Source organism: Cydia splendana, chromosome 22 (genome assembly GCF_910591565.1).
Source record: "Cydia splendana chromosome 22, ilCydSple1.2, whole genome shotgun sequence".
Taxonomy (NCBI): domain Eukaryota; kingdom Metazoa; phylum Arthropoda; class Insecta; order Lepidoptera; family Tortricidae; genus Cydia; species Cydia splendana.
The window spans coordinates 7,043,518-7,056,432 of NC_085981.1; the positions used below are offsets into that span (position 1 = coordinate 7,043,518).

Genomic DNA, 12,915 nt, shown 5'->3' on the forward strand with positions numbered 1-12,915 from the left:
AGACATCGCTAATGAGACCTTTCGCTGAGACGAGTATCGGAACAATGATCGTCGAATCAACATCCGACATGGCGGTAATCTCGTTACACTATTATCATTAGGTACACATAAATAACTGCACCACACAGTACATGTAACTATATCGTGTGCACGTGACGTCAATGCGCCGGAGCACCGTCATGGCGGCTCGTAAAACCGCCGTAAACTCCCGAGTCACTTGAAGGGTTAAATATAAAGCATAGCATAAATGGGTTAAGGGTTGGTTATAACTATCGGGCTTCCTGCTAAAGCAGACGATTTTTTATTCACTGAGTACTTATAAAAAGCGTGTAGATTTCATCACCTCATGTTGAATCCAAAACCTAAGGACAACTAGGCCACTTTGCTCAAATAATCAATAAAAACGAATTGTCCAGAGTCAAATTACAATTATGGCTCCTCTACACGAATGGCCAACGCCGGCCAATCCAAGGGACGCATTTATGCATTAGAGGGAGCAAGTGATATTGCTATCTCAGTCTACCGCATGGCTGTGTCCCTTGGATTGACCGGCGTTGGCCATTCGTGTAGAGGAGCCATTATAAAGCCAAAACTACGGCAAAGATCTTTCTTTGAAGCAAAGCCAAGCGCGGTTTACTTATCTATAGATAGACTAAACTAATCACACTAATGTTTCACAATCCAAAATGCATCGCGCACATTGATGAGTAAAGACTGTAGATTTCATCACATGTTTATCTCGTAGGAACACGAAAGCTAGGGACAACTAGGCCACTTTGCTCCTAATTAATAATTTAAAAAATGTCTAGTTGAATTACAAAATAATCTACCTAAAAGCCAAAAAGCCAAAGCCAAATCTACGGCAAAGGTCTAATAATCACGACTAATCACAGCACAGCGATGTTTCATAACCCTAAATGCAATGACTCATCAATAGTAAAGAGTGTTTCATCACATGTTTATCTCGTAGGAACCCGAAACCTAGGGACAATTAGGCCACTTTGCTTCTAAATAATAATAATAAAAAATGTCTACATATTTGGATTAATAAATAATCTAACTAAAAGCCGAAATTACGGCAAAGATCTAATCACGACTAATCACAGCACAGCGATGTTTCATAACCCTAAATGCAATGACTCATCAATAGTAATGACTGGTTCATCACATGTTTATCTCGTAGGAACCCGAAACCTCGGTCTAGGGACAACAGAACTAGGGCACGTCGTAAACAATCACGTATTCTCTTACGTGACGATCGACACGCCTTCTAATATAATTACTTTATTGGCAATCTGTGATAACAATGGTGAAATATTGCAGAAAAAAGCAGAGGTGTTAAGTAAAAATTCATCAAAGATACTATTATAACTATATATACTACTTACTATTCTGACTATAGTAACTGAATTTGTAATACTTAACACCTCTGTGTGAGGCTGCCATAGACCATTATTCTTAAACGTATGACGCGTGCCCCTTAGATAGAATTCGATTTCTTATAACGACTCCATTGGCAGCTACTTTCCAGAAGCTGGAAAATTTAAGGCTTTGGCTTATTTTCTAATAGTAATTAAAGATCTAAAAACTTGAATCAGCAAATTAAATGTCACCTAAATTTGAGAATATAGAGCCTAGCTAGAGAATTTCGACCATTAAAATAAGTATTTTGAACTGTAGTTACACGACTGAGTCAATCAATCAATTGTCATATCTTCAACTATACAAAAAAGCCTTTCTTTCTAAGCTCTTGTTTCCTTAAAATTTGAAACGATTTTAAATTTAAGCCAAGATTCTAAGTACCCAGAAACACAGTGAACTCATACGGATCCGCGAACTGTCTTAGCATAGATAATGAATGCGAATCGGGACTAAGTTGGGTGCAACGCACTAGACGCATTTAGACGGGCTTCCCCGAACCCCCACCCGAAATACTTAGTACTTGGGGGGCGACTTCCTGACCGTTCCCGCACTATATATAAAATGCAGAATCGGGATCGCTTCAGTCGTTCAGGACAGCTCGAGCGGAGAGCATCGTGCCAATTCTCAGCTTCCCGAGTGGATCGTGTCAACAAAGTATTACTCAATTTTTTTTGGCTGCAAATCAGGAGTGAAGTTTAAGTGTACCAAGATGCTGGACAAGTCTGTGGTGGGTGCTAGTTGGGAGAGCGTGGTAAGTTCAAGTTTTGTAATTATGTGTCAACGACTCAACGTAATAAACAAGTCAATACGATAAACTACTGGTAAAAGGCGCGTGCTAGAAGCTTGTTCGTAGGTTTATAAGCCCTTTGGGCTTGATATAAGCTTATTTGTATTACGGAACAGTTGCAGCCGGCTATTACGCAAGCGCATGGTCAGTTTAATGTTCTTAAAAGGCAACTGACTTGTGTATGCTTAGCCACTCAGTATCAAACTGCAGTAAGCGTCTGGTTGCCACTTAAACTTAACGGCCTTTTCTGTGAGACGGCGAGGCAGGCATTGAACCAAGCGCGCTTGAATGTGGAATTACTTTTCAAGCACTTGACATTGCGGCTTTCGTGAAGGTTTGATACGAATTAATCAACGTCCAAACTCGATCTTCCGTGTCCAATTGAATTTTTAATAATAATGATTACGTCCATCTCAAATGGAGTCGATTTTATTCGGTAACTTAAAGGTTACCCGTTGAACTTTCGAACTTAAGCAACCTTGACTGAACCAATGCTCCACAAATCTAATTTCGTTTTGTAATCGTCTCAAACAATTAACGCAAATTAGAAATTGTTAATTCGGATCATTGAGCTATTAATTATTTTGTTTAATTACGGTCAGATTAGTGATTGATTTCGATTCGGAATTGCTATGAATGATTAATGTATTTTAAATTAGGTTTTAAGGGCTTTTAGAATGAAAATAACTAACGTTTTAGCCCCTAGGGACATGTTACGTTCAAACAACATAACACAACCATTAGAAGTTTTATGCATATAGAAAGCTTGATGGCGAATTGGGATACAAAACTAGTTATTAAAAAAAAGCTGTTACCGTATTGATAAATAATCATTACTTATTGACATGTTGTTTAGATTAGAAAGTGTTAAAATAAACATGCTGTCATCGGGCCCGACGTCGATACCGGTTTTTCTGTCATTTACGAATTCGCCTGGCGAATTTGGTACTTTCACCGTACTTGCGAAAACGGTGGGGCAACAAGGGCGTAAGTCGCTGTAAAATACAGTCACATACGACGTTTGACAGGTGAAGTTTTGACGCTGTTGTAACGATGCCTAATAATAGTTGTCATTTTGCTAGTTATTCCGGTTTATGGTTTCGAAAGTAGAGAGCTAGATCTGATACAAGGAACCACGATCTGACAAATGAGATTAGAAAAATAATTCATCACACGGATTTAATTTAAATTTTATTGGTGTAATTAGCTTGTGTCAATAGGAAATAGAGACATGTTTTTTCCTCAATCTGTTTAACTTTCTGTGAAGGCCTAACGAACGATAAATTTATTGCTACAAAACTGAACGTACTAAAGCAATGTTTAGTTGTAAAAATAAGGAAAACTATCAGCCGTACAAAGAGATACGTAAATACTAGATATTGAAACTATATGGATTGGATATGTGTCAAAAGTGACGTTTTTGTTTGAAGAAACGTCAATTTTGACACTTGTTTGACACTGACATGTCCAATTCATATCGTTTCAATATCTAGTATTTGACGTATCTCATTGTTCGAATACGGTTGATACTCTTATAAGTACGACAGGACTTGATACAAGTCGCTTCGGGTTTTTAGTACAACGTCCTCTCTGGTGCAATATGGTAAAAAAAAACGTTACTCATCCTAATTTTCGTACGTAAAAAATCTGTGGGCAAGTAGGTAACTGTTATTAACTTATTAGTCAGAACTTTCGTCACAACTATTTTTAATTGTCGCGATATCAATCGGTTATTAACCTTGCTAGTTACCGCACTAGAATACTTGGCAATGGCCAAAATAGAACCAAAATCGATTACGTATCGAAACGACCTTCTGATCGCGGAACGATTGTGTGCTCCTTTGTGTCATTTCTTAAAACTTACGTGGAACATTGAGAATGAGAACTCACAAAAATGGTGCAAAACAAAAAATATATATTACCTACACAGAGGTTAAACTCAAAATGGCCTTTTTAATCCTAAATTAAAGTCCAGGTGCCCTTGATTGATTAAATTAAATTAAAATCACATATAATGCTAGAACGGTAATTTCGTACCGTATAATTAATTCACTTTTCAGTATTGAGAATGTCATTTCCTATATTTGCAAGTTGGATACAGGATAAAACGTACGCTGCATTTGCCGTTAAAATAACAGTGGAATAGTTTAAAAAATTGCACGAGTAATATAAAATCTAGCTAAAAGATTACTCAGCAAAACAGCGTAGCTGTAAATCGCAAAAAAACACGTTCGAGCGCCGGTAATGCTTTTTTTGCACAACATTCGCACATATGCACGGCTAACGGGACCGGAAAGTAGGTGCTGCTCAACCGTACCAAAATCAACTTTAAAATCCAAAATCGAGAGCTCAAATTACAATAGCTGAGAGCACGAATCAATAAACACAGGTGCCATCACCGAAACGTGTCAGGTCACGGATAGAATAAATATTTACTCCACTTAGTTTTGTATGACGTTGCAACTAGTTAAAAATAGTCGTTGCATTGAACGTTTTCAACAATGTCGAGAATAGACGGTTGACGAATTTAACTTTAGGTTGTCACCTTCAGTCCTATAATAAAGGTCCAGAAATAGTTCCACTCGTAACACAGAAATATTATACGCACGCATATTACGACATACGAGTCGAGTTATAATTTGGGGCGCGCATGGGCCAAACTCACACTTGTAGTAAATTTCTCCATTCCAGTAAATATTTACCTGAAACAAAAACATACAAATTAGATTATATAATGTCTGTAGCCTAATTTAACGTGTTAATTAGACCGTTAACTAGCACCGGGATTAGACCGTCTATTTACAGTGACCCCATTTCTCGACCCGAATTCGCGAGTGCACCTTTTTTTCGGCACCCATTAAAAATAATGTTACACAATACAGCCTGTCACAACAGCAGATACGTCGTGTCAAGCGGACGCGAAATATATCGTTTCAAGGTGTAACGGTTTTTAAAAATTAGGCCAGAATTCTAAAACCAAACACTGGTAAACGGTGACCTTACTAACGGGTCCGAAATTAATTGTTACCGAGATACGACTAAACGGCTCGAAACTAGGTCTCCAAACCGGACTGATTATATTCGGTTACGAAACATAAAGAACAATGAGCTGGAACCGCAAACCACAATATTAATAACTCCTCTAAAACACAAGTCTAATGAACTCTAATAATAACCCGTCTATTTCTGCCTGATGACCTATAAAATATTTGACCACTCTGCAACATTCTGGATTCCAAATAAATCCCATAAAAAAGCATTGCACAATATGAAGACTCGAAATACCCGCAACATGAAAAACAAAATTTGAGAGCGCACTCAGGCGTTGGGCAACAACGGTTATTCGGGCAGTTAGCGCGAGAGCTTTTACTTCAAACGATTTGTAAACAAAATATTTCAGGAGATTGATGACTCTATCATTTATCACCTTTGAGCCTTGAGTTTCGATTGTTATGTCGTGCTTTGAGCACTCATCTACGTGCGATTCTTGACAATAAAAACTGGATCTTTAGTATATAAGCCGTGACTAAACGTCAATTACTCTTGCTTGAAAGTAAACTTCCTAGACAGTTCATGGGTAAATAAAGTCGACGAAGCGAGCAAGGGCTTCTAGGCATATGCTGGCGACAGGTGGCACCAGACATGTGGGCACCGAAGGGCCACAATGACGTAAGCGAGACGGCTAATAAAAACCGACGGCCGCAGAAAGGGACAGCTAAGCCCTACACGCGCTCGCAGTCACGTAGCAAATTTATTTTATTGGTATTTTAAATAATTCTCAAGATCTCTCGTAGTTTATGTGACAGGCCAAGAGAATAATGACCATGTCTTTGTAGATTAAAGATTACAGAAACTAACTTTACATTTTATATCGTTTCAGGTGTCGAGGGATGACTACGAGATCGACTACAGTCCGAGTCCGAGAGGGTCTCCGTTGAAGGACACATCCAACATCCAGGAGGATCAGACCTACTGCATCAGCCGTCACAACCCCAACCGCACCTTCCGTCGAGAATCAGTCATTGCCTCTTGGAAGAGTTTGAAGAAAGAGAGAGAGCAAGCTTTGGGAAAAAGGTTTGTCTACGTAGACGCGGAGAACTTCGAAGATTACTACGGAAGGAACAAGGTTAAGCGTTGCAAGAGCGAGAGGACAGCAGTTAGGACGGACAGTGTCTCCAGAGTCCCAAAGAAAGTCAAAAGGACGTATTCGGTCCTATATAGATACGATCCTAATGAAGAGAAAGTAGTCAAAGAGTATAAATACCAACTGCCAAAGGAGCAAGTACCAGTGATGCCGGTCAGTTCGGCGATGCACAGGGCCTTTTCGGAACCTTTCCTATGCCCCGACAGGACACCAAAGAAGAAAGTCAAACGTTCTTTCACCACCCTTCTGAACATCAAAACGAAGTTCTTAAACATATTCACTTCGAAGAGTTAAAACTTCTCCTGTAGTTTTAATTGGAATAGTTGCTCAATTCAATGCATTTTCATTTAAAATGTAAGAGTTCTCAGAGGAGTTGGAATTGTGATCGTTTAATTTCTAGTCAAAGATTGGCGTCAAAGGACTGTAATTATATTGTAATAATATGATTATTGGAACATTTTAATGGCGGTCCAGAGGCTTTGTCGTGGAGTAATCCGTTTTAATCCGGAGTTGAACCCTTTTGAGAGCCGTGGCGGGGACAGTACTTTGCTACATTATTTAATGCTTTGTGTTCGTTCCCCTGGCCAGTTTCAATCCAAATTTAATTTAGTATACGATAGTATTAAGTGGTATTTAAAATATGCTTTATATTAAAGTTAGTTCTGCGAAATGGTGTAGGTACACAAAAGAGCTATTTAATATTCTTTGAAAACTTAGTAATATTTTCTTTCAGTACAGACTAATTGTAATTACCTTAATTAAGAGAGAAATTTCGCAGAAATAATTAAGTATAGAAAATAATAAGGTAGAGTCAGACCAAGAAAAGTCTGCAGCGATTTTGATAGCCCAAGTGTTAACTTGCACTGCACTTTATACGTAATAATTTCATAGAAGTTTGACGTTTAAAATAACACTTGCACTGCGTGGGCTAATAAAATCGCTGCAGACTTTTCTTGGTCTAACTCTAGTGACGCGTACCAATTGTATTTAATGCCATAATAGATGTATAATGTGATATATTCGTGTGTTGTGATAATTATAAATACAATTATTTAATTGTGGTTCATAAATTGTAATTTATGTTACATTTTTTGATACCAACGTATACTAGTCTCGTAACATTATATTTTAGTAACATCTTACTTTGTATGTATGTAATGCTATATATTTAAATTGAAATATACAGTAATTGCTACAATATTAATTTCTATTTTAGTTCATTCCTTATAAGTTTAATTGAAATGTATGTATTGTATAGCCAAGTAAGGTGAATGTAGAATAATAACATATCATAGATTTTAGTTGTGAAAGTTAATATCTGTAATTGATTATGGATATACATATAATGTACTGTTCTTAAGATCATTGAGAGGGAATATTTCCCATACAATCTAGAATGAATTTGTAGGAATGGAACATTAATATGTGCATGCGCAATCTATATTTAACTTTTCTCAAATTAGGTAAAGTACAAAATGCCAAACAGTTTGATAACTTAACGTTTAATATATAATGTATACAGTTTCCCATTAAAAATGTTTAACATTGTAACATACATATTTACACTTACAAAAAAAATAATGATAATTTGTAGCCATTGACTTATTGAGATATTTCACAATATGAAAATAAAGTTACACACAGTTTATTAAAATGAGAATAAATTTTGTTATTACAATCATAAATGTATTTTATTGAATTAGTAAATTGCCAAGTGTCGCAAATATGCATTTTTGAAAACGAATTATGTATGTGCTTTCGGTTCTTGGTCGTCAGACACCAAAAAACTAGTAGAAGAAACTACCAAACTAGTCTGGGTGTCTGGCGACCTACGAGCAGGCACATTTTTTGCGCATAAACTCAGCCTCACTGTGCAGAGGGGGAACGCGGCCAGTGTCCTGGGAACAATGCCTGAGGCTAATTTAGGTTTAGACTTATGATCATAATTTAATAATTTTACAAGTTAGTTAAGTAAAATGAATGAAGCAGATATGAGCGTGAACGGGCTCACACGAGACGACGCCCAGGATCGTGCAAAGTGGATGAAAGCAAGTAGGAAAGCGGACCCTGGCAAAGGCCGGGATAATGCTAGGTAGAAGTAGAAGTAGTTAAGTAAAATGAAAATATGACTTCAATAAAAACCTTAATATATACGTGAGTTTAATAGATAAGCTATTAATTTCACAATAAAACGTCTAACATAATAGTCGTGACTTTCGTGACAAACATTTTAATCGGCACTTTATATCTTTACGAGTCTGATTTATATCATTGTATAATAATAACTATGACAAATACTAATGATTATAATAAAGTCAAGTGATTGAGTAGTCAATCTATTTAAATACATAACAATGAATAAAAGTTAATACAACTTTAAAATTACACCTAAAAACAGACTAAACTAAAACTGCTTAAAAAGTAAAAACCTACAAATAGAAAATTGGCAGGTCTGTGCCGTCCGGTAGGGCGCCCAGAAGGCTGGCGGCGTTGCCGCGCTGAATGGCAACGCCAATCATACAACTTTTGTACATAATTTGATTAATTTACGATAGAGGTACCTAATACGTGAAATACAAGCGATTAATGTTTACTCGACCGACAAAGAAAGGAAACACTATGTTCGCCCTGAGTGAACCTATGTTTAATACGTTTGTATTTCGCGGATTATCAAAGTAATAGTTTTGTTTTAATTACTATGGATATCCGCAAAGTAATGCCTGATTTTTGTTCATTAATAATTGATCCATCACATAATGATTTTACTTTTATCTCGCAGCTGAATATTGGACGTTTATAATTCCAAATTGTAGGGCCAATAGCGTCGATAGTATTAAATGAGCAGTTAAACGAAAAAAAAAACGGCATCTACAGCTGTCATCCAAAGTAACAGTCTAACTGCCCATACAATCAGATGGGCGTTAACAGACCACGGTTATTTACGATTATAAAACATTTTAGCCACTGACTGCATTTGCATTTTAAGTATTTCGGCTAGTTAAAATAAATTGGAATTTATTTTTATCAGTCATTCATATGGGTCTCTAATTCTCTATTGTTTCCCATAAGTTTTAAGTCATAATGTATTGTAGTAGTAGTAGGAAAACACTTGACACAAAAGAGGAAAAATGACATTCGTCATTAGTACAAAGGCGAACTTATCCCTTTAAGGGATCTTTTCCAGTTAACCTTTGAGCAACTGAGGGAGAATTGGAGACGTTAGACATCCGTATTGTACCAACGGCGCAAAAAAAATGTTTGTGTTCATTTTCGTTAGTTATAATTTATTTGGTTCAGAAACGCGTAACTCCAGAAAAGTTAACGGTTTCAGTTTTAGGACTAATGATAATAGGACAAACAATACATTATGACTTAAAACTCTATGTCAAACAAAGGGACCCCAATATATTAGGGAGCCTGAGGTGTAGGTGATTGTACAAAATCAGCAAGATAATTAATAAAGCACATTATCGCCCGCATACGTGTTAAGAGCGCTCTTACAAGAAAAGTCGAAATAATGCAAAATTGATGATACTAGTCGACGAAATTCAGGACTTTGCGCTCATTATTAGAAACAATGAGTACTTGTTCCAGTAAAAGCGTCTTCTTATCTTTATAAATATCGTTGTAAATATTAGAAAAAGGACTTATTAAATTAGTAATGATTTTTTTTCTGATGGTCGTTTCCGAAAAACCCCGTGAAGCACTGAATGGCGAGCTCTTATTTGGAAATGTTGAGAATTTTACTCTGCTAAACCTGGCTATTTTGTATTACTAATACCCTGTACTTTAGGCATATCAAACTATATTTTTCCTACATACCTTTGAGAAAGAGAAAATCAAAGTAAAACGAACTCGATTTTCTCTCCGAAACAAGTGTCAATTCCTACGAAAATCTACTTAATATCGAAGTCATTTTCATACTCAAGCAATCTGCAACGTTTGCTTATACTGTTGGTATACATTAGTGTTTATGAAATTCTACTATAATTTTTTGGCAATTTTTTGAAAACTACTCTATATTACCGATGACGCGCGCTGCGCCAGCTCAGTGCCGCGGCAGAGCTTGTAGAGGCAGGACGTGTGTCGGTCGGCTCCGCACATTTTCAACGGCGACGACGAGGTTTTTTATCATTGTGTGCGGCGGGCGCCGTGTAAAACGCTATACTGTGTGCGTGTAAACCGCAACGAGAGACTTTGATCCTAGCACTGTTTTTATAGTATTATAATTTATAATGGTACAGTTTAATAAACTACCGGACAGGATTAAAAATATTTGAAACGACCTGACATTCTATATGTATTTATTTGACTCAAGATAGTACTCAGGGTCTGATGATGGAGCCGGAAGGTGGTCACCGGTACCAATCAACCATGCAACTAAACCACTTCGTGTTTAGGCTCGTTTTATTCATCTCAACAAGATCTTTGACACAAGATAGTACTCAGGGTCTGATGATGGAGCCGGAAGGTGGTCACCGGTACCAATCAACCATGCAACTAAACCACTTCGTGTTTGGGCTCGTTTGATTCGGCTCAACAAGATCTTTGACTTAAGATAGTACTCAGGGTCTGATGATGGAGCCGGAAGGTGGTCACCAGTACCAATCAACAATGCAACTAAACCACTTCGTGTTTAGGCTCGTTTTATTCGTCTCAACAAGATCTTTGACTTAAGATAGTACTCAGGGTCTGATGATGGAGCCGGAAGGTGGTCACCGGTACCAATCAACCATGCAACTAAACCACTTCGTGTTTGGGCTCGTTTGATTCGTCTCAACAAGATCTTTGGCACAAGATAATACTCAGGGTCTGATGATGGAGCCGGAAGGTGGTCACCGGTACCAATCAACCATGCAACTAAACCACTTCGTGTTTAGGCTCGTTTGATTCGTCTCAACAAGATCTTTGACACAAGATAGTACTCAGGGTCTGATGATGGAGCCGGCAGGTGGTCACCGGTACCAATCAATCATGCCACTAAACCACTTCGTGTTTAGGCTCGTTTTATTCGTTTCTATAAGATCTTTGACACAAGATAGTACTCAGGGTCTGATGTTGGAGCCGGAAGGTGGTCACCGGTACCAATCAACCATGCAACTAAACCACTTCGTGTTTAGGCTCGTTTGATTCGTCTCAACAAGACCTTGGACACAAGATAGTACTCAGGATCTGATGATGGAGCTGGAAGGTGGCCACGGGTACCAGTCTACCATGTAACTGAACCACTTCGTGTTTGGGCTCGTTTGATTTGTCGCAACAAGATCTTTGACACAAGGTAGTACTGAGGGTCTGATGATGGATCCGGAAGGTGGTGACCGGTACCAATCAACCATGCAACTAAACCACTTCGTGTTTGGCTTCGTTCGATTTGTCGCAACAAGATGTTTGACACAAGGTAGTACTGAGGGTCTGATGATGGATCCGGAAGGTGGTCACCGGTACCAATCAACCATGCAACTAAACCACTTCGTGTTTGGCTTCGTTCGATTCGTCGCAACAAGATCTTTGACACAAGTTAGTACTCAGAGTCTGATGATGGAGCTGGACTGTGGCCACGGGTACCAGTCTACCATGTAACTGAACTACTTCGTGTTTGGGCTCGTTTGATTCGTCGCAATAAGATGTTTGACACAAGATACTACTCAGGGTCTGATGATGGAGCTGATGATGATAGACAGGTACCCGTCGCCACCTTCGCGCTCCATCATCAGACCCTGAGTACTACCTTGTGTCAAAGATCTTGTTGAGATGAATAAAACGTGCCTAAACACGAAGTGGTTTAGTTGCATGGTTGATTGGTACCGGTGACCACCTTCCGGCTCCAACATCAGACCCTGAGTACTATCTTGTGTCAAAGATCTTGTTGAAACGAATAAAACGAGCCTAAACACGAAGTGGTTTAGTTGCATGGTTGATTGGTACCGGTGACCACCTTCCAGCTCCATCATCAGACTCTGAGTATCACCTAGTGTCAAAGATCTTGTTGAGACGAATCAAACGAGCCCAAACACGAAGTTGTTTAGTTACATGATAGACTGGTACCCGTGGCCACCTTCCAGCTCCATCATCAGACCCTGTGTATCTTCAGTGTCAAAGATCTTGTTGAGACGAATCAAACGAGCCTAATCATGTTACTACATGGTTGATTGGTATCCGTGACCACCTTAATCATCATCAGATCCTCAGTACCAGTTCGTTTTTAAACCCTCGTTGATACAAACTTTACAACCTATAGGTACCAAATGCAATGACGAAACATGTAAATAAGCGAGTAGGTACCTATAATTTCTTTCGAGTAATATACCTTCATAAGTACGAGTATGGGGCTATTCATAAATTACGTCGTTTCAAATGGGAGGAGTGGGGGGGGGGTCTGGACATCGGATGATGGTAACATGACGTAGGAGGAAACAGATTCATCCGAAGCTTGATTTTTGGATGATTTGAGGGGTGGGGAAGGTCAAAAATCGTCAAAAATAGATGACGTAATTTATGAACAGCCCCTATGTACATTTGCACTGCATTTAGTATTTTCGTACTTACCAAATAACAGTTTTAG

General features: G+C 38.3%; 2 protein-coding genes across 2 annotated transcripts in view; one reads left to right on the forward strand and one right to left on the reverse strand.

Moving 5' to 3' along the window:
• The window catches only part of LOC134801476 (dual specificity tyrosine-phosphorylation-regulated kinase 2), a 213,231-nt gene that overhangs the window by 53,103 nt on the left and 147,213 nt on the right, over positions 1-12,915 (reverse strand). The window lies entirely within an intron of this gene.
• On the forward strand, positions 1,991-7,156 carry LOC134801506 (uncharacterized). The gene is made up of 2 exons (XM_063774118.1): positions 1,991-2,173; positions 6,090-7,156. The coding sequence occupies exons 1-2, from the start codon at positions 2,132-2,134 to the stop codon at positions 6,645-6,647; spliced, it is 600 nt and encodes a 199-aa protein (XP_063630188.1). The 5' UTR covers positions 1,991-2,131; the 3' UTR covers positions 6,648-7,156.